We start from the raw sequence: 26776 nt of genomic DNA, 5'->3' as shown, positions 1-26776 counted from the left end.
CCACACACACCCTATCAAACGCACACATGTGCTCAATCCCCGAATCCCCGCTCCGCCCGGCAATGATAAGCAGCCTTGAAACCAGGTCAATCTGCAACTCCGCGAATGGTATCTTACACCTTCCCGATCGGCGCGAGGTACACATGTACGGCATGCAGATCCACCGTTACGGGCGGATCTCGTGAGTGCGCTGACAGGGCGTGTGGTACGGTGTGTTGGCGAATGGGGTGCAGGCGCTGGGCCATGGGGCTTTGGATGCGAGGTGCTGGTAGGCTGCTGGGATGGCGGTTGCTCCGATGGAGGCGCTGGATAGGGCACGGTAGGTCTCGCGGAGGTGGAGTTACTTTAGGCAAGGGATACTGGCACACGTATCTGAATTAATGAACTCGGTATCTGATCGTCTAGGGTAGAGAGGACGTGAACCGGAGAGGTCCGCTGGTGTTGTTCAGTAGGGAAAGTAATGTGTATAAGTATCATATACTGGGACACCCATCTTAAGCTTCAGGTTTCTCAGCCCACTCAACAATCGTTCACCCGCACCGTTCACTTGCAGCTTTACTCCCCGCACCTCCATCGCCATCATGCAGTTCATCTCATCTCTCCTGCTTTTCCTGGCGCCCCTCACCCTCGCTCTGCCCGTCTCAGATGCTGCCATTAAGGATGTCGCCGTCGACGCCGCCCTTGACGCCCGTGCCTGCTACGTAACCTGCGGCTCCACCTGCTACACCTCTGCCCAAGTCTCTGCCGCACGCACCGCTGGGTACAACCACCAGAAGGCCGGCACTGTTGCCGGCAGCTCCACCTACCCCCACAAGTACAACAACTACGAGGGCTTCAGCTTCCTCGCCGGCGGCACCTACTACGAGTTCCCCCTAAAGACCGGCGGTGTCTACACTGGAGGTAAGTTTCGAGCAGTGGAGATGGTGTGCGAGAGCAGAAGACATTGGTGCTAACTGAATTTAGGATCTCCCGGAGCGGACCGTGTTGTCTTCAACGGAAGCGGAGCGCGTGCTGGAGAGATCACCCACACTGGAGCGAGCGGAAACAACTTCGTCAAGTGTGCCGGGTGGTAGGGGTTGATCTTGAGAGGATAGTGAGGAACTTTCGTTTTTGGCTGCGAAGTAGGGATGTAAAGTGAACGGTTGCTGGGGGCTGTCGAGCATTTGACGATGAAATGAAGTAAATAAGATATCATGACTGTTGTTTATCATCCATGCTCTTGTTACTCGCTATCTGATAATGTGCCATGGACTGGTGTGACGTTTGATGAACGAGCACTCATAACTCCCTAGAGTCGAACATCGTGACGAAACAGTCTGTATGTGGTAAGGAGTTGGAACATCAGAGACAACTTGTAGCGAATATGCGATTGCAGGGGAGGCGGTATACGGCTTGCGTTGGATCTACTTCCACTCAGTTCTAATCCTCTCCATACAAGTATACCTCTTAAGCTCTTTCTCAGGAAGTTGTCTTAGTCTCCTCCAGCTGTTTTTTCGCAGCCCACTGTTTTTCAGCACTAATCTTCTCCAAAATCTTATCTGCACCCTTCTCGATCAAAATCTTGGCCACTTCTCGTCCCATGGCTTCCGCCTCCTCTGCTGAACGTACTTTCTGAGCTGTTTCGTACTCGACGGATTCCTTGCCGTCCACGCTCACCACAAGCGTCTTCAATACCAACTCTTGATCATCCATATCCGGTTCCGCCTCTTCAACAGCATTGCCGTGCTTATCGTAATCCTTTGCCGGCTGTGCTCCTGTCGAAAGGTTCTTTCCACCTCTCCATGTCGTTTCAACGCCAATTGGCACACTGCAACCTCCTTCGAGTGCTCGTAGTAATGCTCGCTCGGCGGAACAAGCTCGTGTAGACCGCTCACATCGAATCTTGCTAAGTATTTCTATCATTGCCTCGTCGTTCTTCCTGATCTCGATCGCCAATGCGCCCTGGCCAACTGCGTGTAGCATACCTCCGCTATCGCTGCTCAAATACTGATCAATGCGATGCTCGAGACCCATCCGCTTGAGACCAGCAGCAGCCAGCACAATAGCGGAGTACTTTGAGTCCTCTGCGTCCAGCTTGCCTAACCGGGTTCCAACATTGCCTCTCAAGTCGGCGAAATTCAGATGTGGGTATACACGTCGTAACGAAGCAGCGCGACGAACAGACGAGGTTCCAATTGTGGCGCCCTCAGGTAGCGTGGAGAGTTGGGTGCCACTTGGGAGTCGGGGCGAGATGAGGAGAGCGTCGCGAGGGTCTTCACGCTCGAGGATGGCGCCAAGGGCGAGATTGTCAGGTAGTTGAGTAGGCATGTCTACACCGAACATCAGCACAGAGAAAATCGCATGCCTGTTCCTGAGCGTGACCTACCTTTCAAGCAGTGAACAATAATGTCCAAGTCTCCAGCCTCAAGCATACTCTCCAGTTCACCCGTCCACAAGCTCTTCGCATTTTCTCCCTGGCTCAACTGCTGTAGGGGCGTGACTTTGTCCTTGTCTCCCTGCGCCAGGACCGGGCAGATTTTGTAGGTTCGGTCTGGGAATGCATCCTTCAGCTGCTGCTCGACTGCACGAGCTTGGATTTGAGCAAGCGCGGATTGACGCGTGCCGATTTTGATAGTGGCAGACGCGTTCGAGTCTGGAGCTGTTGATGGCGCCATTTGGGGTATGTGTACGAAGGTTGTTTGGGGTTTGGTTACAGCTGGTCACGAAAGCTTGAGGGTTTTGAGATTTGGTGGGGTGGCGGGGGCATTGCGCCGCTCCTCGGCCATCCGTCATATTGGTCGTTAGCGTCAGGTACGATATGCACACCTAGCATCCTTTGGCTCTGCAGCAACATTGTTGTCACTCATGAGGTTTGTGCTTATCAAACAATCTATCAGCGGGGTTGTGTTAGCCATCGTGCGGCTTCCAAGGTCCAAATGAGTGGTTCTTGAGCTGCTTTACACGTACAACACAGCGACAGTCAGATAACAAGGACGTATTCTTATCTGCACTTACTGATACAATATCTTTCCTGTCCCTAATAGTCTAGCATATTTTTTTTGCCTAGCTTGCATCTTTATTAGCTTACCAGCTTCATCATTTTACTAATTATTACCTTCAGTTGCTTGTTTGAGCCTGAAGGAGTTGCCTGGCGTGATCTGATCTGATGGCTGGGAATAGATGGATGACTAGATAGATGTGGTATGGCATGGCATGTGTTGCGTTCTAGGGTAGAGAATATAGAGATGAAGGACAACATATAACAGCAAGATAATCATAGGCACACACATAGCCTCCAACATACACATAAACACGAACATAAACATATACATACTACACTACATACAACCCCCGCAAACACAGTCCCATAAGACCATCAAGCCAGGAACTCCAAAGGAAATTCCTTACCTGCACTTGCTTGCCTGCTTGCTCACACATATAACTTTTACTCGCACGTCGTGGTCAAGAGTGCGTATTACCTACATTTTGCCTGCCATACCTACCTACCTACCCAAAAGCCTCTTCTGCAAAACACACTCGCAGACGAAAGCAAGCGGCGAAAAAGAAAAAAAGAAGACAAAAACATAATAAAACATAATCAAGAAGAAATCACCTTTTGCCCTACCCGTCCATTCATTCCATGAACCCGTGTGTAAAAGATCTGCGCTCCAGAAAAGGTCCGCCGAAGATGGTGAAGAACGTGATGAAGGGGTGCTGTGGGAGAATCGGCGGAAGCGTGAAGAGTGCGATATACCTTCCGTATTGCTGTAGTAGGGAGGTCGAGAAGTCGATTCCGAATAGGCGGTTGCGAGTAGTTTTCTTTGTCGATGCTTACCCTCGCTTACCCTCTACCAAGAAGACGAACGACAGATGGACGGCGGAGAACTGTGAAGCTGCGCAAAAGTTCATCTTACCCTTGTAGACGGAAAAGGGTGAGACGAAGAAAGGAGAGGTAACCTTTTTGACAAACCCACTTGAAGAGACCGAGCTGATGGTGCTCAGTATCTTCTTCGCTGGCTCCCTCGGTCGTCGTAGCTGTCGCCCTCGTACGTGCGCTTCCTAGAACTGTCGTCGCGGCCTCCATACCCACCGTCTCGGCCGCCATCACGGCCACCATCACGACCGCCGTCCCGTCCAGCATCGCGACCACCGTCTCGTCCACCATAGCGGTCTCTGCTGCCAAGGGGCTCGTTGTTGGCACCGCTGGATCCGCGGTCGCCGCCGAATCCGCGTTTGTCGTCTCCGTAGCGGCTGCCTCCACGATCACCGCCATAGCCGCCTCGGTCTCCACCCCCGAATCCACCTCCCCGGGGACCACGAGGACCAGCTGGGGCACCGTCGGGAGGACCGTAGCTGTTGGACTGGTAGCCGATACCACCTCGTCCACCTCCAAAGCCACCACGACCGCCTCGGTCACCACCACCAAGTCCCCCGCGGAAACCTCCTCCTCCTCCTCGATCGCTTCCGAAACCGCCACCGCGACCACGCCCTGCGAAGCCGCCACTGAAACCTCCACCACGGCCACCGAATCCACCGGGTCCAGCGGGAGGGCCAAAGCCTCCTGGGCCAGGCGGGCCTCGAGCAGCAGGCCCCTTTGTGTATCCTCGTCCGCCAAGTCCTCCGCCAAAGCGGCGCGGACGCCATCCAGAGACAGTGCGGCCGCGCTCAACATCGACAAGCACGCGACGGTCCTTGATCTTGATGCCGTCGGTCTCCTTGTAGGCGGCCTTCATGTCCTTCTCGCGCTCGTACACGATGAAGGCGTATCCGCGCTTGCGCTTCTTGACGGTCGCGTCGGGCGGGGCCGTGATGTCTTCGACGATGCGGATGCGCTCGATAGGACCGTAGCGGCCGAATTCGCGTTCGAGATCGTCGGACGTGACGCCGTAGGCCAGACGGGAGACGAAAAGGGTTTTGAACGCGTCGCCCTGGACCTTGGGGTCTTCGCTTGGTTTGTCTGCAGCGCGTTAGCACATAAACACGTGATTCGATAGCAGGAGAGTCGTACAATCGTCGATGCCGTCAGTCAGCAGGCGCTCCTGCTTCTCCTTTTTCTCCATCTTCTTGCGATCGCGCTTCTGCAGCCAGCTGTCGGTCGGCACGTAGCCGTCGTTGTCCTTGTACTCCCTCATGGCCTGCAGGTACTGCGCGACGCCTGAGATCTTAGGCGTGCAGCGCTTCTCGGGCGCGTGGTCGCTTGGCTCGACCCATCGCAGCGGCGGCCGCGGGGCGAACAGGTTCAGCAGCATCGGCGGGAGTTGGTACGTCATGGTGGGCGGATGGCTGGAATGCGCTCCCGATGGCGATGTAGAGATGGGGAGAGGGCGCGCGATGCAAAAGTGGTTGGGGAGACGGAACGGGGCAGTGACGATGGGGGAGTAAAGTTGCTGCAATCGCCCCGTTCGCGCTAAATTAGGCTGCATCCCGTCACGTGCTAGCCCTCGAAGCAGCAATTCTCGAGACATCGAGCACGGCGAGTCCAACGCTGCCAATTCCGCCAATACACGTCGACATGCCTCTCGGTGCCATAAGGACGGTCGCAAAGGCCCAGGTATACTCTTCCCCCTCTAACACGCCACACCTCCATGTCTAACTCGCACAGAACGGTTCGCTCCCACCCACCCTCAACCCACTCGAGCCAGCTAACACGCCCCAGGCGTCGGCGCCTTCATCCTGCCCTGCAAATCCCTCTCCTTCCACTACTGCAACTGGTGGGGTTCCTCGCGGGGGATGAACTCGTTCCTGAAGACATCCCTCCCCGTCTTCGCATCACGCAACCCAGGCATCGAAATCTCCGTCTCGCCACGGCCCCAGAAACACCCCGTCATCATCGCTACGTACATGAACGGCGCGCAGCGCAGCATCTGCGTCAAGAACCTACAGCTCGAGGGCGTACGGGAGAAGGCCAATATGCTGCGCGACTCGAGTGGGGAGAAGAACAGGAAGACGGGCAGGCCTGTGACGAGTTTGAATGAGAGTGTGAGGGGTATTTGGAGTCCGTTTCATGGCGCCAAGGTGCAGTTATAGGTGTTTGGATGGTGGGAGAAGGGGGAAGAAATGGCATTGAGAGCGAGGCAGAGACACGGCTACATAAATGACATTGGGGACGTGAAGAGATTCAGAGGGTTTTCCTGCTTGGTGGGAAAAGAGAGGCATAGCTGGATGGCGTACACTGAATTGGGATATGTACAGCAAATGTACAACACTCTTGAACGTCACAACGAATTCACGACTAAACACGAACTTTTCAAGTTCTTTGCAAACGTATAATAACCCATTTGGGAAGCATATCATTTCTTTATATCATTGTAATCATACTCGGCTCAGCGAGTCACCTCTCTACAGACGAGCTCCACCAGCATGAAGTCATGCGGAGTTGCTGTTGATAATGTCAACAAACGCAGGCTTCAAGCTGGCACCGCCAACAAGGAACCCATCGATATCAGCCTGCTTGGCCAGCTCGCTGGAGTTCTTCTCCGTCACACTGCCACCGTACAGGATGCGAGTCTTCTCAGCAGCCTCGGACGAGACCTCCTTGCCGATCCATTCACGGATCTTGGCGTGGACCTCCTGTGCCTGCTCTGTGGTAGCCACCTTTCCAGTGCCGATAGCCCTGCCATCTATTAGTCTATGTTCTGTTCTGGCTCAATAGATATAGGTTAGAAACTCACCAGATAGGCTCGTAAGCAACAACAATCTTGCTCCAGTCCTTGACCTTGTCCGCAACAGCCTTGAGCTGACGCGTAACAACATCGATCGTCTTGTTCGCCTCGCGCTCCTCCAGACTCTCACCACAGCACAGAATCACGCCGAGGCCGGCGTCGAGCGCAGCCTTCGTCTTGCTGGCCACGAATGCATCGTCCTCCTTGAAACTGACACGGCGCTCAGAGTGGCCGAGAATCGTCCAGGTGATGCCGCTGTCCTTGAGCTGCTCAGCCGAGATCTCGCCTGTGAATGCGCCACTGGGCTTGTCGAAGATGTTCTGGGCTGCAACTTCGAGGCCGCTGCGGAGCTGCTCGCGGGCGGAGAGGAGGTAGATGGATGGTGGGGCAATGACGACCTCTGTGAGGGTGGTTAGAGGTGTTGTCCTGCGGTGCTGCACTGGGATGTAGTAGACATACCGACGTCGGAGTCGAGCTTGGCGTCGTTGAGGTTGCTGATGATGTCCTTGATCGACTTGCTGTTTCCATTCCTTTGGGGCTGTCAGTCTCCTCATTCTGCTGCTGTGCTCACAGCTTGACTCGTAACATACATCTTGAAGTTACCTCCGATGAAGAATTGGCGACCCATATTTGCGGTTTGTATGTAGATTTGACTTGAAAAATGAAGTGAGATGGTATGGGGTGTGGTGAATTGAGGTCAAAAGGTGTTGTAAAGGTGCAATGCGTTGTTGAGCTGAGCTCTGAGTTGTAAATGTTTAGAGTCGGCGGGGCAGAGCGGGGCAAGTGACGACTTTTGAGCTTCAGAGGTTTTCGGCGAGCTTCGGGCTTGTTCCTCTCACAGCCGTGGGTAAGGATAAACAATGGAGATGGCGGATCCCTTGCCAACGTTCGATCGTTCGATAAAGAATCCGGTGAGTCCCGATCATCTCATGGTCTCCCTGCTAAATCCATTATCGCTCGGTATACTTGCTACATGCACGCAAGAACTCTCGGTACGTCTCTTGCTCTGGCAACATGTTCCTCCTCAGACAGAGTATGTTGTGGTTGGATTAAAGCTTGCAACACCCCCTTGCTGCATGATCTACAGACCCATAAAACGTCATTCAGAAGAGGAAGGAACCACTTGTGTAAGAAGCTAGCTCAGCCCTACGTAGGATTTCATGCCATCTCGCTTGCTTCACGACCATGATAGATCGTATCTCTGTATTCCCCTCGTCTTGGCCGTTTTCAAAATTGTATTATCTCGGAACTTACACTCACCAAACCTGCGCGTCATCAACTCATCAAGCACCTAGTCTCAGGGCCCTTTGCACCTATCCCCAGTCGCAGTATCAAAAGCTATAGTCTCACGAAATGAAAGCGACGCGAATTTCAAGCGCCACCGCGGAGTGCAAAGAGTTTCAATGTAATCACGGAGTCATCGACGCTGCCAAAATTGCATCCTCGGTAGTCACAGTTGGTATGATGACGAGCTAAAGAAGAGATACGACGAACAAGATTGCTACGATGTACTTGGTCAACGTCCACACAGAACACACTGCTTTGTTTTTATCGTACAGCGACTACGAGCCGTTTACTTCCAATCACCGTATCCGAGAATGAACGAAAGAAAATATTGCTTGCTGAGGCTTGTTCCTAAAGCTTGATCTTCAAGGCCCCTGGAAACATCTGCTCTTTACGTTGAACAGAGTCCAGGACGAACAATGCACGCCATCGATGAATTGTCAAAATGGATAAGCTTTGACGGCGTCATGTCACCTACAAGTCCCGATCGATCCGAACGTTATTGCGCGGAGCGGAAATGAGCACGAGAGCGTGGCGTTGAACCACTGTATACACTAATGACGCGAGCCGAAGCCTCTTCATCTTGTCGCGGAAGAGGGTTAGGCCAGCCAGACGTCTCGATACGCTGAAGGACATTTCTTCAAGATGGCATAGCTACAAGACATGGCATCGGTTTAATGGAGAGCGTGCGAGAAGTTTTACTGAACAGTTGTTACAAAGTGTAAGCTAAAGAGTTGTAGAGCTCACGCGTGCTAGGTCTGAGGTAGTTGATTAGTTATCTTAGTAAGAACTCTCTTGTCAAGTTTCTGAACACTACATTCACATAGTGGAGACATATGAAAAAGAGAGACATGCAAACTACAATGTGGGTCTACCCTAGGGCGCAATTCTACACTCAGAAATTTATAGTAGATGGAAGGATCGGGCATTCAAATTCTGGTATGCAATACAAGAGCTCTACCGATCTTCAGCTTATCCCTTACACTAACCGAAGATGCCGCCTCCACAACTACCCCAGATGCGCAATGTCGTTTCCATGTCACGAGGAAATAATTCGCCACCTTTGCAAGCCGATGAGCCGAGTGCTATAATAAGCTCGGTAGATACACGGGATGGTAGCGTTCCCAATAGAACAAGCGGGCTAAAGCTTATTCTGCAAAGGGGTCACCAGAACTTTTTGTCATGAACATCAATGGGTCATTGAAAATCTGAATTCAATGGGTAACAGACCCCAGTAAGCCATCCTCACCAGGAAACAGAAGTGGATTAGCTCAGGCTTCAAGTCTGTCGCCTGTGGGTGAAGTTCTCCACAGAAACTACCGTGAGTTCAGCCCTGCCAAGTTCTCGGCGTTCTCAGCCGCGACTGGAACTTTACTTCGTAGGGGTCGGTACGTAGCGACAAATAACAACAACAAGAGTGGCGCACAAAGGGTACTCAGAGTTCGACGAAGCAATCTCGTACGCTGCGGTCCACGATGCCGAAAGCTTACATGTGTTGTCTCTTAGGCTGATGGTTGACAGCGTCTCAATTGCACTTCAAGTACGCCTAGAGTATCGATACTGGCATAGTCAACGCCCTAAAGCGGCCGAGAACACCATCCCAGAAGCGCGATTAACGAGATCTTCTGCAAGCTCCGCGAGTAACAGTCTGCAGATCTTGATGCTCTCGTGATCTCGCTGGTCAAGTCATGAGCATGAGATTGCTACGAAACCCCACTTCAGGCCGCTTCCCAAACATCTACCTGTTCGGCATTCAATACGACCTTGAAGATCTGGGGTAATATCCTAGTAAATGCTACTCAGGCTTTGTACTTCACAACATCGCCTATACGACGGACACGCGATGGAACCTCGCACACCTCACAATGTGTACAGGCTAGGAATTTTGTTTGAGGTTTTCTTCTTCCTCGGCTGCTATCTACCTACTCGCCGTGCGGGCTACCTCAATCTTGCATCTTCTAGAAGCAAAATGGCGTACTATAGCCCAACGAGGCTTGGGGAGCTGACTATCTTCAATAAAATCGAGCATTGAGCTAGCGATCAACGGCTAGATCGAGACTAACGTCAGATTTCACACTTACAATCGATAGCCTTAACTCGGAGGATACTAATGCTACCAGCGCTGATGCTATAGGTCTGTTCTTGATCATCCGCCTCCGAGGCAATAATAGCGTAGCCTCAATTCTGATGGCGTTCTATCGGATCGGAACCTAGCCGAGTCATCATGGACCACTCCACTGTCAGAGCCATTTTGCTCTCGTCTTGACGCAAAGCAGAAGATATAAAGCAAACATGAGCTGCTGCAAGAGAAGAGGATTCATAGATCAGGATCACTTGGTTTCTTACCATCCACTATCGTTAAAACGGTCACATTTCGCGTCGCAGTTTAATTCAGCCATGTACACTCGCTTCGGACGCACAGCAGTGCTGCTCACGCAAATCTGGCTTCCTACAACACTCGCTCAAGCTCTAGGAACATGGAGCGAAGTCATCAACTTCCCCGTCATCCCGGTCGGCGCCTACGTCGTGCCTGAAGCCCCATCATCGTTCCGCATGATGGTGTATTCCGCCTGGTCTCCAAACTCGTTCGGTGGCGAACGAGGGTATACACAGTTCGCAGAGTTCAACTTCAATACCGGAACAGTGTCTGAGCGCCAGGTCTCCAACACCAACCATGACATGTTCTGCCCAGGCATGAACTCTCTTTCCGACGGACGCTTGATCATCACTGGTGGTAGCAACGCGGAGAAGACTAGTATCTACGACCCTGCGACCAACCAGTTCGCCTCGGGCGCTGATATGAACATCAAGCGCGGATACCAAGCTTCTGCACTTCTCTCCAACGGCAAGGTCTTCACAATTGGCGGCTCCTGGTCCGGTCCTCTGGGTGGCAAGATGGGAGAAATCTACAACCCAACCACCAACACCTGGACTGTGCTCCCTGGAGCGGCCGTAGAGCCCATGCTCACCAACGACAAGGGTGGCATCTTCCACCAGGACAACCACGCATGGCTCTTCCCGTGGAAGAATGGCTCCGTTCTCCAAGCGGGACCTAGCAAAGCCATGAACTGGTACTACACCGACGGCACAGGTGGCGTCAGCCCTGCTGGCATCCGTGATGCGGACAACGACGCCATGTGTGGTGTAAATGTCATGTACGATGTCGGCAAGATCTTCTCAGCTGGAGGCTCACACGACTACGGCGACTCTCCCGCGCTCAGTGTCGGCCATCTGATCAGCATCAGCGACGTTGGCGCGCCCGCCACGGTCGAACAACTCCCAGACATGCACCACAAGCGCGCCTTCGCCAACGTCGTAGTCCTCCCCGACGGCAAATCCCTAATCACAGGCGGCCAAGAAGTAGCCCACGGCTTCACAGACGACGAGGCCGTCCTCGAACCCGAGCTCTTCGACCCCGTCACAAAGAACTACACCCTACTCGCACCCGCAACCATCCCCCGCAACTACCACTCAACATCCCTCCTCCTCCCCGACGGCCGCGTCTTCAGCGGCGGCGGCGGCCTCTGCTACGACTCCGGCGCCGGCGAATCCATCCCCTGCCACAACACAGCCGACCACCCCAACGCCCAGATCTTCACACCCCCGTACCTCACCACCGGCGCCCCAAGACCAGTCATCTCGCAGGTCGTCGAGGGCCTCTCCGTCGCGCCCGGCGGCCAGATCAAGATCACCATGGAGGGCTCAACGGCAGGCGTCACCTTTGCGTTGCTCAGAATCGGGAGCTCAACGCACAGCTTGAACACGGATCAGAGGCGCATTCCGCTTACACCGCAGCTTGTGGGCGATAATGATGTTACGCTGCCTGTTCTGGGTGATTCGGGTATTATGCTGCCGGGTGCGTGGTATCTGTTTGCGGTCAGCGCGGCGGGCGTGCCGAGCGTGGCGAGGACTATCTTCGTGACGTTGTAAAGGGGGAGGGAGATGAGGATTACGATTACGAGATTCAGCATATTTGCATTGTCAATGGCGTTTGGGTTGCATACGACGGTGCATTGGGTGGGTTACGATTCACCCGGGTTATTCCCCTGTTGGGAATGAGGATAGCATAGTTTTTAATCAAAATTACGCACTACTTGATTAATCTTGGTGTTGAGTTTTTTTCCTTTTGGCCGTTCGTGAAGACGGTGATGTGGATTTCACATGACATGACTATGCCACCGACATCGGACCCCCCATCACAACACCATCACAACACCACCACCACCAAAAAATGACCACCACGCCCCGCCCACAAGTCCACGGCCTCTCCCTAACCCCCCTAACCCAATGTCTCCACTACCACACCCCCCTCGACATCCTCGCCATAAAACACGCCTGCTGCCAAAAATTCTACGCCTGCATCACATGCCACAACGCGTGCGAGACGGACCACGCACCAGCCGTGTGGCGGCGCGACCAGCGCGAGGAAAAAGCCGTGTTGTGTGGGGCGTGCGGGACGGTGGGGAGTGTGAGGGAGTATATGGAGGGGGGGAGTCGGTGTGCGGCGTGTGGGAGGGGGTTTAATCCGGGGTGTAGGGCGCATTGGGGGAGGTATTTTGAGGTTGGTGGGGAGGGGGAGGAACAGGGGAGATGAGGGGTGGAGGGGTTTGATGGGTGGTGATTTGGGAGATGTGTTTGGATTTACTGCTTGCTTGGGGAAGTAGGAGCGGTTGGGTTGGACTTGTATTTCCGATCTTCTCCTCTGTTTGGCTCCGATGTGGTGTGTTGAATGTGTGCTTTGAGTATCTGGTGCATCGTCCGCCCTCACATAGGCACTACACCTTTCATCCCACGTCGTCTTCCGCGTAAAACGGGTTCTGACGGAGCACTGATCCAATTCGAATGCAGGGGAACGAATGTCGTGTGGTCCCAGTCTGCGGGAAAGGGTTGAGTGTTGGTATATAAATCGACATGGTGCAGCGCTTGCTTATATAGAAAACCGCTGGGGAAGATGGTTGTGTGGATCTGGGACTTTCAACAAGCCGTGCGTGATGCGAAACTAGATCTCGAACGGGGAATATATCACTCAAGGACAATACCAAGTTTGTATGTTATTGTAGTTTTTTTGAACATGCATATTGGTAGTAATTTTTCAACTGAGATGTGAACACGCCATGCCATACCATGCCATCTATTTCCCCAGCGTCAAAAACAAGCGGTCGCCAATATCCCCCAGCCCAGGCTTGATCATACCCTTCTCGTTGACCTCAGCATCACACCCACCAACCCAGACCTCAACGCCCTCCTCCCACTCCCCACACGCAGCCTTCAACCCATCCACCGTCGCCAAGATACTGCACACGATGATCCTCTTAACGCCCCAGTCCTTCAGTGTGTCGATAGCCGCACAGGCCGTTGCGCCCGTGGCGATGATAGGGTCGACGATGATGGCTAGCTCGGCGGGGCCGGCGGCGTTGGGGTTTGCGGCCGTGGGACCGTGGTAGGGCAGGTTGTTGTAGTATTCTACGGGCTGGAGGGTGGTCTTCTCGCGGTATAGACCGAGGTGGTGGACTGGGACGGGGGTGGGGAGTAGCGAGGAGAGGGCGGGGACCATGGAGAGACCGCTGCGGAGGATGGGGACGAGGGATATGGAGGAGGGGGATGGTGAGGTGGTGGTTGTGGTGTAGGAGTAGCCGAGGGGGGATTCGTCCTGTGTTTGTTAGTTAGGTGGTGTGGTTTGGTTGGCAGGTGGGCTGGAAGAAGGGAAAAATGCTGCATCTCCTCGACTGTGGACTCTATGACATGAATGTTCATGGTAGAGCTGAAGGCTACATGACCCCACTCCACTGGTGAAACATAAAGTATGGCGCATGCAAGAACAAAGACGAGAAACATACTGTGCCGTCGTCCTTTGCTTTCAATCCTGCTCCAAGAGCCTCATACCCAACCATGAGCGCAAGCTCGTGTACTAGTGTCTGTGCATCTCTGGACCCCGTCTTCACAGACCGCAGCTGGGAGAGCTTCGCCTGGACACAGGGATGTGTGGAAACGTGCGCGTTCTTGGGCAGACTGGTGTTGGACATGATGATGGATAATGTGGACAGAAAGCTGGAGGTGCGGCGAGTAGTTATTCAAGTCGGAATGCCCTCTGTGGTGGAGCTGGTCGTACAATGAGGCAGGTGGTCTTGATAGAGCTCCACAGTTGCCCGCCGACGGGCGATAACGTGGTGCGGAGGTGTCCGATCCGGCGACACGACGCTAGAGGGGAGCTTGGGCGGGGGGGATCCCTGTGCCAATCGCAACGTGACGCAGGGACCAAGCTCGATGGCCTTGGGCGTTGTTGATGCGAGGAGATGAAAGTTTATTTCTTCTTTGACCTGCGGAGGTGGCTTGGTACTGGTATTGCTGCTGGCGATCATGGCCTGCTTTATACTACCCATATCCCCCAAGATGGCTGGATTGCCCGGTCACCATGGTGCTTGTGTTTGCTTGAAGGGTGTCCAACGGTTTGGTGATTAACAAACATAACGTCATCGAGAAAGGATTCGGTCATGGCCGGCACCCGCGAAAAAAACCATCATCCTCCATCCCGATCAGACAGCGACGACTCCAATCTCGAATTGCCCATATCGCTTCGCGCCGATAGCGACACACTCCCGTCCCCAGGCCCCATTTCACCGCCGAGCCAACAAGTGACGAATAATGCAAAGAGGAAGAGCACAAGCCAGACTCCAGATTCGCTGTCACGAAACGGGTCAAGAGCAGGGGGGAACCTAGAAGACATCACGGCTCTGCCAAACATGGCCGCCGCCGACGCAAACACCATCCACCACGCAGACGACTATGTGCGCTCTCGACCCACACCACGCGCCCAAAAGCTCTCGAGAATCGCCACAGAGTTCTACACAGCCTCGTACCTCATCTTCTTCTCCATCTGGGGCACTCTTGCGCGTCTGGGCCTCCAAGCATTAACCTTCTACCCCGGCGCGCCCGTCGTCTTCTCCGAACTATGGGCCAACGTCGCGGGCGTCCTCATCATCGGATTCCTAGTCGAGGATGTACGGCTCCTGCGTGAAGAGTGGGGGAGCCGCCTCTCCCCAACACCGTCCCAACTTGAATCCCCCGATGCGCTCCCCGACATCGGCAAAGACGAAACCCCCAACCAACACTCAAAGGCCGGGCACGCAAAGGCCAAGAAGACGATACCGCTGTACATCGGTCTGGCAACAGGTTTCTGCGGCTCGTTTACCAGTTTCTCCAGCTTCATCCGCGACGTCTTCCTCGCGCTGTCGAACGATCTGAAGAGTCCAATCAACCACCCCTATCCCGCGGGTACATCCATCCCAGCAGTCACCACAACAGTACCGCGCAACGGCGGATACTCATTCCTGGCCATCCTCGCCACCATAATAATCACCCTAGCAACATGCTACACCGCCTTCACAATCGGCGCACACCTAGCAAACCTCCTCGACCCCATAACCCCCACCCTACCCTTCCGCCTCACGCGCCGCATCCTCGACCCCACCATCGCACTCCTAGCCTGGGTCCTCTGGCTCGCCGCAATCCTAATGGCCATCTTCCCCCCCGAACCCGCATGGCGCAGCCAAGCCCTCTTCGCGTGCGTCTTCGCGCCCCTCGGCTGTCTAGCCCGCCACTACGCATCCCAGCGCTTCAACCCCCTCCTCACCAGTTTCCCCCTCGGCACCTTCGCCGTCAACATGCTCGGCACCGCTATCCTAGCCATGGCGTACGACCTGCAGCGCGTGTCTCTCGGCGGGGGCGCGGGTGTAGCGGGGGGAAGCGTCGTCGGCTGCCAGGTTCTGCAGGGCGTGGAGGATGGGTTCTGTGGCGCGCTGACGACCGTGTCGACGTGGATGGCGGAGATTCATAGCCTGAGACGGAGGCATGCGTATGTTTATGCGGCTGTGAGTGTGGGGGTGGGGCTGGGTTTGGCGGTTTTGATTATGGGGGGTGTGCGGTGGTCGGTTGGGTGGGGGGCGGTTGCTTGTGTTACTTGATCCGGGGGAGGGAGGGAGGGGGGAGTTGCTATGTAATGTTTACGGTGTAGTTAGAGTTGGCTAAGAGTAATGGTTGTGTTGGTTTGTTAATTCGTGGGATCGGTGCTATATACCCAGGTAGCTAGAAGTTTTATCAAGATTAGACGAATTGCTTTGTATTGTGAGGAGTATCCGTCCCGCTCGGTTGTCGAGTCTCGTTCTTGAAATAGGGGCTTATGTATGTGTGGGGTCTGGGCGGCCGGGGAGGTGGGTGCTGGTTGTGGTTGTGAAGGGGACGAGGAGTGGGGATGGGAGGGATGGTGATGGCGAGGGGGAACTTGTGAGGTAAGAGAAATATGACAAAATACGATGGGTAGGTTAGATATGATAAGTAGGCTGGATAAGAGATGTGTGTGATGTGGTATGAGAAAGCCCAAGGGGAAGGTGATTTCTGGATAACGTAGACTATGAAATCGGAAAACTTTTGTGATATCTTACACGTCTAGAACCCACTTCTCACCGCGCCCTCAAGCCACGCAACCCCCGCTACAACACCATCCACAATGCGCACCGCCTCTCCCCCCTCACTTCCCAACTCCTCCACACACGCCTCCCGCACCATGACATCCATGCCCGCCATGCCCGCACAGCCCAGACAGATCGCGCCCACACTGCCCTTCCTAAGCAGCCTCTGAACAGCCTGCTTCATCTTCCTGCTCACCTCCTCAGCAGGCGCATCATGCAGCTCCGTCGCATTCAGCCCCGTCGTCTCGACGCCGGCGAACCTCTCCAACCCCGAGCCCAAAAACTTGATCGTCGCATTTGTCAAGATGTCTTCCCAGACTTTGCCCGTACTGACGATGCCAAACTTCTCGTCGGGATGGATAATCTGCAGACTGGTGCCCACACTCGCTTCGAAAATGCCGGTGACGGGTTTCCTGGCACTTTTCACCGCGCGCTCGTTCTTGAGCAGCGGCACGAGCGGGTGCTGCGAGTAGCACGCGACGAGGAAGGCGTCGTGGGAGTCGAGCAGCGGGCGCAGAGCGGGGAGACAATGGGTCACGGATTCTTCGGCGTCGTCCTCGTTGTTGATGCTTTTGGGGCCTGAAGGCGCGGTGAAGTATGTGTATTTGGTCTGTTAGCTGGGGTTAGTCTGCTGCGCAGTGGTGAGTGAGTGAGGTGGCGAGTGACATCTGAGAACTTGAGCGCGGTGACTAGAGGCTTCAGCCCGTTTGTCATGCTCTCCGTTGAGTTCGGGTTGATTATTAGGACGGAACGCATTTTGATGTCTTGAGTGTGATTGTGACTATGCTCGCTCGTCTGGTTTTGTGGTGTTTGTGGTCGAGACGAAGGTGCCCCGCGTTGTCTTGTCGTTTTTCCCGCGCCAATGGATCGTGGTGGAGACGGAATGTGGAGAAACGGCTCGTGACGTCGGGTTCTGATGACGCAACACGCGTGTTGAAGTTAGTGTTGTCAACATTGTTGTCATGGGCGTCAAGTCGAGTGCTTCATTTGAATCATCGTCGCGCATACGTTCGTAAGCAGAAACGCGAATCGTTTGACAACAGAAGGAGGCTTGAAACAGGAGATGTGCAAACTGATTGAATTATGCTATGTAGGGTAGAGGAAAGCAGAAACCGTGGCAGGCGAGTCGCTCGCGTCGAGTCTCAGCTATCCATGCCGAAGCGTATCCGCTACTGTGCTATGCCACGCTATGAAGAAAGTGCCGTACGAGCGCCGTCGTCGGTGAGAGCATTGCTTGATCAGGGTATGGATCAAGAAAGAAACCTTGGAGTATGTCAGAAGTGTATGTTGGTGACGATGCGGTCGAACGTACAGGTCGTAACATCGTAAGGAAATATGGGTCGATATCGCTTAACGGAAGCAGCTGAAGCGACCGCAAGACAGCCTGAAGGGAGCGCGTCGAGCACCGTGCCTGTCGACGACTACACCACCGCCTGTTCCTGAATTAGCATCCGGTATATCCGACTTGGAACACTACTGGAGTGCTTATTGGCAAGACCTACCACCGTGCTTGCCGCCAAAAGCTTTAGTCCACATAAGACCCATGGTTGTTGAGTTTGTTGGGGATCGGGTTGTTTGTTTGAGGTTGTAGGGTAGGGGAAGTGCTTGTTCGTGATGGATGTGTGGAGTGAGAGGGAAATGGGGATTTGTTATATACCACGGAGTGACAAGGAGGCTGCTTCAAAGCAGGGACGAGCAGCGTGTCGGTGAAGCAACAATACGTAGGCCAAGCAGCTTGGCGCAATCACAAAAATCGACTGCGCCACAGTTCCCAAACATGAACTGCACAGGGATTGGCTCGGAAGGTGATTATGAGGCGGTGCATCCGCAAATCTGGATCTTTGTTCTGCAGAGATGCGCCATGGTGCCGTGGCGGGCGTCAGGGAAGCGCCGAGGGTACAGATCTACGATCACTATGGCGACGCGTGGGGGCTGTGAATTTTGGAAGAAGCTCAACCATGAAGTCAGGACATCATCAATGTGGTTCTCTTGGTTCAAATGCTACGTGACCGTGTAAGCTCTTCAATTCTCTCTACATGCATACCACTTGCAATCACACGCATGACGTATAGCGTCTCCCGTAGGCAAGCCTCGTGAAGAAATGCCACGACGGCTTGCTAGTAGCTTGGAGATTGCCAATTGAAGCGGTTCAATCGCCTCGACTTGCCTAAGGCAATGACTAAAGTTTCGACCTTGTGCTAGCGGTAGGAAGGCCTCTTGTGGCGCATAAGGATCAGAAAACGACGTGAAGACTGCATTGATGAGAGCTGGCACGGACGGAATAGTACTACACAAAGAGTAATGACAGCAGCAAGACTTGAATAACGTAGGAATCGTCTATGAATCAATGTAAAGAGGAATCGTTATACGCCCCAGATCCTAGATCCCGTCCATGTGTTGTACAAATGTCATGCAATCGAAGCATATCAAGCACCTCGATCGAGTATCTCCAGCTGCGAATCTCGCATTGCTATCATGTCTGTTCTAGCTCTTCATGTATGACCATCCGATTTTGTCGTGATGACACTACCGCATGCCTCCTCCTTGTGCCATGGCAGCGTTCTGCTCCTGGAACCTGTCTCCTAGTCGCTGGGAGCCCTTCATGTGCTTGTCCACGCAGCGCATAACGCAGCTCTCTTCGCGCGAGGTGAGCGACTTGCTCTCGAAGCCGGTTACGCAGTGCTCGAAGCAATTCTGGACAAGGTTGGAGTACATCTGGTGCCAGACTGATCAGCGCTATTTTTCGTGCGATGCGGGTGATTGCCATTCGTCTTGGATATGGAATTCATGGAGAGTCTCACGTTCATAAATTCCTTCATCTGCTTCTTCTCCATGCGCGACTGCAGTTCGCGCTGCTCATTTGCGGTGAGTCTGCTCCATGGTTAGCTTGGATTGGGACGGACGCACGGCACCACCCACGAGTCCATGATGGTAATTGAATGTGCTTGTTGGAAGTAATCTCGGTTATGTTCACTCGAGAAATGGATTGGGACAGAGGTATGACGTGAGGTGATTGCGCGTGCTCTGGACTCTCGCCGAAGAGCTTCCCCAGTCCAAATTTTTGGAGCTTAGACTGCTGCGCGGCCTGTTCCACCCCCTCCACAGCCATTTGTGACTGCCCATCCATGGGAACGGTTGTGACACTCTTGGAAGGTGCTATTAACAGCTTCGCAATTCCAGGGCGCAGTCTCATCACGCTCTTTGCATCTCGTCACCGCTGGCAACATCTTCTCAGCGACGGCTCTGCTCGAAACCAGACATTTCCCCGCTTAGCCTTCTTCATTATTGGATCCAAACACAGCATCAAAGCAAAATAACTGGAACACTTGTTTCGTCATTCCATTCATCCAACCGTTCTAGAACCGCAACTCAGACCAGCTCGCCCGCACCGAAGCTTGGATGTCAGACGACGTTGTGCGTCTTCCTTGGAACCCTCACAGCTGGCGGCCAGCCACATCACGGCCGTGCGTCTCCATCGACATCGGGCTGCCACCTCCAAGCCGTGCCCTCTGCCTCTTGCAGCTCCTCAACCCTGCATGACCTACGTCGGTTCGAGCCACAGTTCCAGCCCTGCACGCACATTGTTTCCAAGTTACCTGTGACGTCCCCGCCGTCGCACCCTCCCCCTAAGCGCCGCCGCCGTCTAGTCGCCTTACTTTGGAGGCTGTCGTATTAGGCCAGCACCGATTCTACGCCCGTGCCAGGACACTCACCTCTGCCGCTCCCGCAGCAATCTCCCTCGCAATATCACCTGCAATAGCGCGTGCCCCGCAGCGCTGAGCTGAGCTTCTTGCGCCTGCTACACTGCGACGGAACCGCCCCGGACCGCTCCGCCTGCGACATCTTTTGGGGGCCAGACAGCACCACGTCCTACAACGCTGCAAGTGCACATTACCCGCGATAGTTGTACCCTACAGAACAGCGTCGCTTTCCGCATGCCTGCCATGGCGAACGGCACGCACCACTCGCCGCGCGTGCGCAATGGGGAACCGCAGCCTGCCCCCGTCACGACGCCAGAACCAGCCTCCGCAAGGCGCGACCTGACCTCTTGGTGGAGAACGTTCAGCAAGCGCGCCGTGAAGAAGGAAGAAGAAAAAGGTACGACACCTGCTCGTCCCAGCGCCGGCCTGCCATTACGGGCAGCCATGTCTGAAGCTCTACGGGGTATTTGATCAGGCTGGGCCTCGTCCGAGTGTGCCTGCAGCCTCCCCGTTGCATTTTGTTGGACGCATCCGCTGACGCTTGCTGTTGCACACAGGACCCGTGCATGCCAGCATTTTTGGCGTGTCTCTCATCCAGAGCATCCCTTACGCAAACGTTGCCATATCACTCTTCAACGAACAAGGCGAGAGCTACATATACGGATACGTCCCTATTGTAGTTGCCAAGTGCGGCGTCTTCCTCAAGGAGAAGGGTCAGTAGTGTGCTTTTGGTCCGTCTTCGACGCTGACATTCGCAGCGACCGACGTGGAAGGTATCTTCCGGCTGTCAGGCTCAGAGAAGAGAATCAAGGAGCTCAAAACAGCTTTCGACACCCCACCGCGCTACGGCAAGGGCCTGGACTGGACTGGCTACACTGTACACGATGCCGCCAATATCTTGCGCCGCTATTTCAACTTTCTCCCAGAGCCCATTATTCCTCTGGCTCACTACGACCCCTTCCGTCAGCCTCTACGCAACCACCAAGCAGAAGCCGTTGGTCCTATCGAGGGACAAGCGCCGTCGTTGGGAGGGTTCGATCCAGACGCCGCTGTACGCACTTACCAACTTCGGATCAAAGAGCTCCCATCGCTCAACCGACAGTTGTTGCTGTACATTCTGGACTTACTTGCGGTCTTTGCCGCAAAAGCTGATGTTAACAAAATGACCACGTCCAATCTTGCGTCCATCTTCCAGCCTGGAATCCTCTCTCACCCCAAGCACGAGATGTCTCCACAAGATTACCGACTGAGCCAAGACGTTTTGATATTCCTCATCGACAATCAAGATCACTTCCTAATCGGCATGGAAGGCACTGCTGTTGACGAGGGCACTGTCAAACATGTTGAGAGTGGACCGCCGACCCCCCAAGCCAGCATACCGACCACTCCTGCTCGTGACAATTCCGGCGTCGTTCGTTCTTCCTCCACAACTTCTAGTGCCGGTGCCGACAGCTTGCGCCAACACGGCGGCATCCGCCGGAACGTTTCCACGTCCTCAAAACGCTCACGGCATTCGGGAGCCATCCCCAGCCCACTTACACCTGCTTTCACTACACCGACCAGTTCTGGTGTGCACCGCAGCAACACCCTCCCTTCGAAGAGATCGCCTGCCATTGGTAGCCCTCGCTTTCCAAAGGGATCGGGCCCTTCAACGCCTGTTGCTGAAGCTGGCAAGAGTCCGCTGTCGTTCCCAACGTCTAAGGGAGTAGTAGCGAGTGCTCTTCAAGCCGAACAACCAGTACAAGAGCCAGTTTCGATCGCGGAAGCAGCTCAACTTGCGCTCCCGGCAGCAGAACAAACACAGCCAGCTCAACCAACCGAAGGATTTGCGTCGCCGACGAGAGCACAGACATTGCCTCCTCAAAGGATCGACCTCCCCACACCTTTTACACATGTGGAATTTCCGCAGAACAAGCCAACGGCGGATTTGTCAGTCACACCAGCCATTCATGCAATTCCTGGCGGATTTCCCCTGTCATCTCCTCACATCATTCCGCCAAGCGAGGCCGCAACTCCGAATGTACCTGTGCAAGCAAACCATCAAGGAACGCAGGAGTTGTCCCCCCCAACTATGCCTGTTCAAGGCACACGTAGCCCTCGTTTGACTCCAACTCGCGATAGATCTGAGTTTTTGGAAGCACCACTCGATTCTCCACCTGATTCCCTTCCATTGCGTACCTTCACTCAGATACTCGGAAAGGCTGGCGCTTCGCCTACTAGTGAGGCCCGGAAGCCAAACAAGCTACAAAAGAAACGGGTCCCCAGCAGTACCAACCCGAGCGCGCATAGTTCGACACATTCATTGCCGGGTGGTCTCATTGGAATCGAAGGAGCTCAGGTACCCCCAGGGATTCCATCGCCCTTGCATCCTCCACAGCCTCAATTTGCACAAGGCCAATCACACTCGAACAGTTCCAGAGAGGCTCTACATTCTTACAATGCGGATACAGTATCTTCGCGTAACTCGGGCGTCACCCTCAAACCAACAATGTCTCCATCTGCTTCCTTCCGATCGCACTCGACTGCCACTGAATATTCAGAGGCGGAGCTAGCGGAGGAGCCGCAAAGAGAGGAAAAACGTAGTTTCTGGAAGGGTCATAAACGTGGCGAGAGCAGAGCTACACCTACAGCAAGCCAAACTGACCTCCATGGCTCCGTACCCGGCGGAGATAAAAGTATGAGCTCTTTTGGCAGCAGCTCGGGTTGGGGAGGAGGAGGACGACGTAGTCTGCAGTACGACTCGCAACAGAGCTCAGAGACATCCATGATGTTTGGTAGTCCGCCCGACCATGAAAGATCCTCCGAGAAGAAGGGCCCCCTTGCTTGGGTCACGAAGCGAATGCAGGACCACAAGGAGCGCACAGACAAGAGGGAACGCGCCAGGAGTCCGCAAGGCAACTTGGGCCAAATGCCTAACCCAATCCATGTGATGAGAGCACAGCAGATGCAGACTGACAGGACAGCTCCTCAGAGTCCGACGAGACCTTACGAGGCGCAAGTCAATAGGGGAAGGGCGATGGAAGTTCCCCGATCAAATGGCGAAGAGTCGAACGACGTGACACCTACCGGGTCCAGTTCCCATGCGCCAACGGTGCAATCAGCATCTGAGATGAGGCAGCTGGCACCGTCAGCAGCCGCAATTCAGCAGGAACAGCAATCGCCACCGCCCATCAACACGTCTACCGCTATTCAGCCTGCGACTGAGGCTTCGAGTGCCCACCCTGCAAATACAGTTTCAGAGGCACAACCTTACATTGGTGCTCCAGCAGTTTCACATGCTCAGCCTGCGACTGAGACTCCAGTTGCTCATCCTACAAGCGTCACTTCAGAGTCACATCCTTATGTTGCTGCTCCAGTGACTCAGTCAGCTCAGTCAGCGGAAACGAATCCTACTGGTCAGTCTTCGTTATCTCGACCACCAACAGCAAATGGCCCATCACAGCCGGCAACTACAGCCAGCACTTCGAACGCTGCGCCAATGATGGGACTGCCTTTTGAGTTTCCTCGGTCTCGTGAGGCACATATTTGATTTCTCTTTCTTCATTTTGAGGCGAGTTGGATGTTCGTGGGTGGCCTCGCGGCAGCACTGCCAGCTTGTAGGCCGGGTTAAAGAATGGTTGGATCTGGGGTGGTTGCACATATTGACGATGTATGAGCGACGCGCGATGAATGGTTCCATTAATGTTAATAAAGAAGTATGGCAGGTACTTTCCACTAATGGTAATCTCTTTGGTTCTTATTTTAACATCTGACGACATTTTGAGAATACGCATAGTGATGTACGTCTTCGTCGTCGTGGCTCAATTTGGTATTAATAGCTCTGTGAAAAGCCACAGGCCTCGACGGCACCGTCTCGCTCAACAACGTTTGGTGACCCACATGGAGATCCCAACACGCAGATCAACCTGTGGTGATGGAAACGTGTTTTGTGGGGTTTGATGTGGCGAAGAATGCGGATGCAGGATGGTCCGAAGCGCGTGTGAGTGGCTGGGCAATGGGATGTGCGTGCAGGTAGGTGTATGATGTGGAGTTATTTTTAGACACAAACGGGGGCATTGCCTGCATCCGAAGAGGAAGGTAGGTGAGATGATTGCCGTATAAGGATTATCATACGAGATGACGAAATAGACAGAAAAGTAGAATGAGCATGTAGGTGAAGAGTCGCAATTAGAAAATTGATGTCTGGTGGTCACTTCATACGAAGTACGAGGACGAGATGCCGTTCAGGCGCCCGCAATCTCTCGTGTTTGGAAATGTTGACTCGCATGCTGGCGTGCACACCCCATGCATGACTGCTAGCGGGAATGATGTCAGTAGAAGGTTCTTTGTCGACGGGCTGTTGATTAACGTTGTAGACCGGTCGCAAGCAGCGTGCGTGGACTATGACATGCGCCAGTTTCGGCTTCGTAGCTCCAGAAAGCCGTTCACAAATTGTAAATAAGGACAGAAACAGATGAATTTAAGCCGCATGATCGGCACCCGGAGGCGTCGGGAATTGCGCCCATATTGATTCATTAGGCTACTTTGGGTTTGGACGGGCTTGGACAGGCTTGCCGTCGTCTTGCAGTCCATGCATGCATGGTCTCAGGCCTTGAAGCTGTAACCTCTTGCCTCCGCGCTTTCTCAGCTCCTCCTCGACTTCACCACTCGCTCTAACATTTTCCACACTGTCGTTTGCAACCAGGATAGGATTCGAAACGTTGTCTGTACGGATTACTAGGATTACGGATATTGGTATCACTCGCTATCGATCAGTTTTCGTGTTAGCAGCTGCTTACCCAGCCACCTGGAACCGGATCAGGATTTGTGTAAGCATCCCGGTCGATTACCCTCGTAAAGGCTCTTAGCTGCCTAAGTTGGCATACAAAGTCGTCGGTGTCACTAGGCCCCGTTGCTGACACAGCTGCAGTCTCTCAACTGAAAATCGCATCGCATCGCTCACTGCTTCTACCGACATCCAAGACCACGTCTCACAAAGCACGTCGCCATGCGTTCCTTCTACAGCCTAGCTCTCCTTGCTGCGCCGTTCTTCAGCCTCGCCGTTGCTGAAGACGCTGGGCAGGCCAACACCATCTATGCCAATGCACAGGAAGCCTTCCATGACTTGCTCAGTGTCATCCCTGAGGAGTCGCTCCAAGCCGCATTGACGTCGCTCGGAAAGTTCAAGGAGGGCGTGTTCGAGTCACACCACCGTGGCGTTGAACATGTACACAACAGCAACCCCGCGCTCGCAACTAAGCTCATCGTAGCCGCAGTCCAGGACCTCCGTCGGAGACAAGTGAATAACGGAACAGCGCCTGCGCAGACAAGCGCAACACCGGAGCAGAGCACCCAGGCTGCACAGAGCAGTCAGGCTGCCGCCCAAAGCAGCCAAGCAGATGCTCAAAGCAGCCAAGCAGCAGCCCAAAGTAGCGAGGCGGCACAGAGTACCCAGGCCGCCCAGAGCAGTCAAGCAGGACAGGAAAGCCAGGCAGCCCAGACTACTACTGCACGCACCACCACCACTACAGACCGCGTCGTCCTCCTCCCCGTCGAGGTAACAACGACCAACACACTCGGCAGCACCGTTGTCCAAACCACGGAGATCCTCAGCCAAGTCACCGCCCAAGTCGCCGTAACCGTAACCATGACAAACTCGCAAGGCGCCACCGTAACAGCCGTGGAATCCAAACCCGCCGTCATCGTCACGACAACCAACTCCGTCGGCAGCACCGTAACCGAGACCTCAACCGCCAACTTCGCCCCCACAGTCGGCGAGGTCATGACAAGCACCGACTCCTCCGGCTCCACCTTCCTGACCACGTACACTCCTGGAGGCGGCAAAATTAGCAGCGTCAAGCTCATCACGACAACGGGCTCCGACGGCCAAATCGGTACCATCACCAGCTTCGCCTACATCGACGCCACGGCCACGGGAGCACAGGCCGGCGACGGTGCCGAACAGACGCCAACTACAGCCAGGCCCGGATTGCAGAGCGGCGCCGCGCGCAAGAACAGCGCGTTTGAGTACGCTGTGGTCGGTGGATTGGGAGGAGCGTTTGCCTTGTTCGTTTGAATCTTAAAATATCGAGCAAGATTGGCGCTGGGAAAGAGGGGAGAGGAGAGAGAAAAGAATCCAATACATGTAACGCGATCACGAACCTTTTTTTCTGCTTTTTTGCACTTTTTGCGTCTTTTTAGGAGCTAGTGGATACACTCTTTACGATACCCCCATCTTACACTCATTTTCTTGTTGGGATTTTTAAGTTGTGCTTGGGTTGGAGTGGATTGGATTATTTGGGATTATCGTGGGCTTGGCTAGGATTGGTAATTAGGGGGTACATATATAAGACTGCGACTTTTGGGCGTTGGAGAAGGAATGGAGAGGGAAATGGGAGATAGTAAGGAATGTGGAATATATCAATCACTTATACATTGTGGACTGTCTGTTTCTGTGTGATTTTGTGTATGCCTTTGCTGTGCTTTGCTATGCTGTGGCTATTTAATAATACTACCATCCATCCGTTGTTCTGGGTATTTACTTCTATATCCACGTCCATCGACCTACTCGACTCGAATATCAATGCCAATGCCAATCAATGCCAGTGCCAGTACCAGTCCAGCACCTCAACCTCCCTCCCTCCCTCCCTTTTTCTTCAGAACCACCACCACACCAGAGAAGTTACGTAACACAGTACAGCCTCCT

At 54.0% G+C, this 26776-nt stretch overlaps 14 protein-coding genes across 14 annotated transcripts; 8 read left to right on the top strand and 6 right to left on the bottom strand.

Moving 5' to 3' along the window:
- Positions 1-581: 581 nt before the first annotated feature.
- On the top strand, positions 582-1073 carry P153DRAFT_359396 (ribonuclease-domain-containing protein; the record flags this gene model as incomplete). The annotated part of the gene is made up of 2 exons (XM_033666867.1): positions 582-900; positions 964-1073. The coding sequence occupies 2 exons, from the start codon at positions 582-584 to the stop codon at positions 1071-1073; spliced, it is 429 nt and encodes a 142-aa protein (XP_033520783.1).
- Positions 1074-1383: 310 nt separating this feature from the next.
- Positions 1384-2709, bottom strand: P153DRAFT_433550 (porphobilinogen deaminase). The gene is made up of 2 exons (XM_033673031.1): positions 2366-2709; positions 1384-2309 (listed from the first exon to the last, which is right to left on the bottom strand). Exons 1-2 carry the CDS (start codon positions 2652-2654, stop codon positions 1459-1461), a joined length of 1140 nt encoding a protein of 379 aa, XP_033520782.1. The 5' UTR covers positions 2655-2709; the 3' UTR covers positions 1384-1458.
- A 1268-nt stretch (positions 2710-3977) lies between these two features.
- P153DRAFT_297954 (uncharacterized protein) lies at positions 3978-5249 on the bottom strand (the record flags this gene model as incomplete). The annotated part of the gene is made up of 2 exons (XM_033664193.1): positions 3978-4936; positions 4988-5249. The coding sequence occupies 2 exons, from the start codon at positions 5247-5249 to the stop codon at positions 3978-3980; spliced, it is 1221 nt and encodes a 406-aa protein (XP_033520781.1).
- Positions 5250-5471: 222 nt separating this feature from the next.
- Positions 5472-6185, top strand: P153DRAFT_424986 (mitochondrial ribosomal protein subunit L51). The gene is made up of 3 exons (XM_033672513.1): positions 5472-5530; positions 5582-5585; positions 5636-6185. Exons 1-3 carry the CDS (start codon positions 5492-5494, stop codon positions 6004-6006), a joined length of 414 nt encoding a protein of 137 aa, XP_033520780.1. The 5' UTR covers positions 5472-5491; the 3' UTR covers positions 6007-6185.
- A 50-nt stretch (positions 6186-6235) lies between these two features.
- Positions 6236-7632, bottom strand: P153DRAFT_369105 (Triosephosphate isomerase). The gene is made up of 4 exons (XM_033668684.1): positions 7232-7632; positions 7101-7171; positions 6651-7041; positions 6236-6592 (listed from the first exon to the last, which is right to left on the bottom strand). Exons 1-4 carry the CDS (start codon positions 7267-7269, stop codon positions 6346-6348), a joined length of 747 nt encoding a protein of 248 aa, XP_033520779.1. The 5' UTR covers positions 7270-7632; the 3' UTR covers positions 6236-6345.
- Positions 7633-10322: 2690 nt separating this feature from the next.
- P153DRAFT_297488 (copper radical oxidase) lies at positions 10323-11855 on the top strand (the record flags this gene model as incomplete). The annotated part of the gene is made up of 1 exon (XM_033664159.1): positions 10323-11855. One exon carries the CDS (start codon positions 10323-10325, stop codon positions 11853-11855), a length of 1533 nt encoding a protein of 510 aa, XP_033520778.1.
- A 278-nt stretch (positions 11856-12133) lies between these two features.
- Positions 12134-12519, top strand: P153DRAFT_399168 (zinc finger CHY domain-containing protein; the record flags this gene model as incomplete). The annotated part of the gene is made up of 1 exon (XM_033671704.1): positions 12134-12519. Exon 1 carries the CDS (start codon positions 12157-12159, stop codon positions 12517-12519), a length of 363 nt encoding a protein of 120 aa, XP_033520777.1. The 5' UTR covers positions 12134-12156.
- A 456-nt stretch (positions 12520-12975) lies between these two features.
- P153DRAFT_424983 (uracil phosphoribosyltransferas-like protein) lies at positions 12976-14092 on the bottom strand. The gene is made up of 2 exons (XM_033672512.1): positions 13763-14092; positions 12976-13575 (listed from the first exon to the last, which is right to left on the bottom strand). Exons 1-2 carry the CDS (start codon positions 13946-13948, stop codon positions 13057-13059), a joined length of 705 nt encoding a protein of 234 aa, XP_033520776.1. The 5' UTR covers positions 13949-14092; the 3' UTR covers positions 12976-13056.
- A 195-nt stretch (positions 14093-14287) lies between these two features.
- On the top strand, positions 14288-16011 carry P153DRAFT_433545 (uncharacterized protein; the record flags this gene model as incomplete). The annotated part of the gene is made up of 2 exons (XM_033673030.1): positions 14288-15793; positions 15937-16011. Exons 1-2 carry the CDS (start codon positions 14417-14419, stop codon positions 16009-16011), a joined length of 1452 nt encoding a protein of 483 aa, XP_033520775.1. The 5' UTR covers positions 14288-14416.
- Positions 16012-16283: 272 nt separating this feature from the next.
- P153DRAFT_369101 (uncharacterized protein) lies at positions 16284-17220 on the bottom strand. Its single transcript, XM_033668683.1, has 2 exons — positions 17057-17220; positions 16284-17000 (listed from the first exon to the last, which is right to left on the bottom strand). Exons 1-2 carry the CDS (start codon positions 17144-17146, stop codon positions 16368-16370), a joined length of 723 nt encoding a protein of 240 aa, XP_033520774.1. The 5' UTR covers positions 17147-17220; the 3' UTR covers positions 16284-16367.
- Positions 17221-18587: 1367 nt separating this feature from the next.
- On the bottom strand, positions 18588-19336 carry P153DRAFT_369099 (mitochondrial import inner membrane translocase subunit tim9). The gene is made up of 3 exons (XM_033668682.1): positions 19310-19336; positions 19192-19261; positions 18588-19105 (listed from the first exon to the last, which is right to left on the bottom strand). Exons 1-3 carry the CDS (start codon positions 19315-19317, stop codon positions 18917-18919), a joined length of 267 nt encoding a protein of 88 aa, XP_033520773.1. The 5' UTR covers positions 19318-19336; the 3' UTR covers positions 18588-18916.
- A 989-nt stretch (positions 19337-20325) lies between these two features.
- On the top strand, positions 20326-23620 carry P153DRAFT_359388 (RhoGAP-domain-containing protein; the record flags this gene model as incomplete). Its single annotated transcript, XM_033666866.1, has 3 exons — positions 20326-20488; positions 20649-20804; positions 20850-23620. 3 exons carry the CDS (start codon positions 20326-20328, stop codon positions 23618-23620), a joined length of 3090 nt encoding a protein of 1029 aa, XP_033520772.1.
- A 1458-nt stretch (positions 23621-25078) lies between these two features.
- Positions 25079-26146, top strand: P153DRAFT_297919 (uncharacterized protein; the record flags this gene model as incomplete). Its single annotated transcript, XM_033664190.1, has 2 exons — positions 25079-25439; positions 25548-26146. 2 exons carry the CDS (start codon positions 25079-25081, stop codon positions 26144-26146), a joined length of 960 nt encoding a protein of 319 aa, XP_033520771.1.
- A 380-nt stretch (positions 26147-26526) lies between these two features.
- Positions 26527-26770, top strand: P153DRAFT_369094 (uncharacterized protein). The gene has a single exon (XM_033668681.1). The coding sequence runs from the start codon at positions 26539-26541 to the stop codon at positions 26758-26760; it is 222 nt and encodes a 73-aa protein (XP_033520770.1). The 5' UTR covers positions 26527-26538; the 3' UTR covers positions 26761-26770.
- Positions 26771-26776: the final 6 nt, after the last annotated feature.

The sequence above is a fragment of the Dothidotthia symphoricarpi genome (assembly GCF_010015815.1).
Source record: "Dothidotthia symphoricarpi CBS 119687 unplaced genomic scaffold P153scaffold_17, whole genome shotgun sequence".
In the NCBI taxonomy this organism is placed as follows: domain Eukaryota; kingdom Fungi; phylum Ascomycota; class Dothideomycetes; order Pleosporales; family Dothidotthiaceae; genus Dothidotthia; species Dothidotthia symphoricarpi.
The sequence above is the reverse complement of the archived record's forward strand: the minus strand, read 5'-3'. Positions and strand labels throughout refer to the sequence as shown.

Excerpts from the sequence above, each read along its gene's own strand:
- P153DRAFT_369105 (XM_033668684.1), bottom strand. The coding sequence starts at position 7,269 with ATGGGTCGCCAATTCTTCATCGGAGGTAACTTCAAGAT. Across the intron at positions 7,172-7,231 it reads ATCGGAGGTAACTTCAAGAT|GAATGGAAACAGCAAGTCGA; the intron begins GTATGTTACGAG and ends ACAGCCCCAAAG. Across the intron at positions 7,042-7,100 it reads CAAGCTCGACTCCGACGTCG|AGGTCGTCATTGCCCCACCA; the intron begins GTATGTCTACTA and ends CCACCCTCACAG.
- P153DRAFT_424983 (XM_033672512.1), bottom strand. The coding sequence starts at position 13,948 with ATGTCCAACACCAGTCTGCCCAAGAACGCGCACGTTTCCACACATCCC. Across the intron at positions 13,576-13,762 it reads AAGCAAAGGACGACGGCACA|GACGAATCCCCCCTCGGCTA; the intron begins GTATGTTTCTCG and ends TAACAAACACAG.
- P153DRAFT_369094 (XM_033668681.1), top strand. The coding sequence starts at position 26,539 with ATGCCTTTGCTGTGCTTTGCTATGCTGTGGCTATTTAATAATACTACC.
- P153DRAFT_369099 (XM_033668682.1), bottom strand. Across the intron at positions 19,106-19,191 it reads AGATGAAGGAATTTATGAAC|ATGTACTCCAACCTTGTCCA; the intron begins GTGAGACTCTCC and ends GTCTGGCACCAG.
- P153DRAFT_424986 (XM_033672513.1), top strand. The coding sequence starts at position 5,492 with ATGCCTCTCGGTGCCATAAGGACGGTCGCAAAGGCCCAG.
- P153DRAFT_369101 (XM_033668683.1), bottom strand. The coding sequence starts at position 17,146 with ATGCGTTCCGTCCTAATAATCAACCCGAACTCAACGGAGAGCATGACA. Across the intron at positions 17,001-17,056 it reads CCGCGCTCAAGTTCTCAGAT|ACCAAATACACATACTTCAC; the intron begins GTCACTCGCCAC and ends CCCAGCTAACAG.
- P153DRAFT_433550 (XM_033673031.1), bottom strand. The coding sequence starts at position 2,654 with ATGGCGCCATCAACAGCTCCAGACTCGAACGCGTCTGCCACTATCAAA. Across the intron at positions 2,310-2,365 it reads TATTGTTCACTGCTTGAAAG|ACATGCCTACTCAACTACCT; the intron begins GTAGGTCACGCT and ends TGTTCGGTGTAG.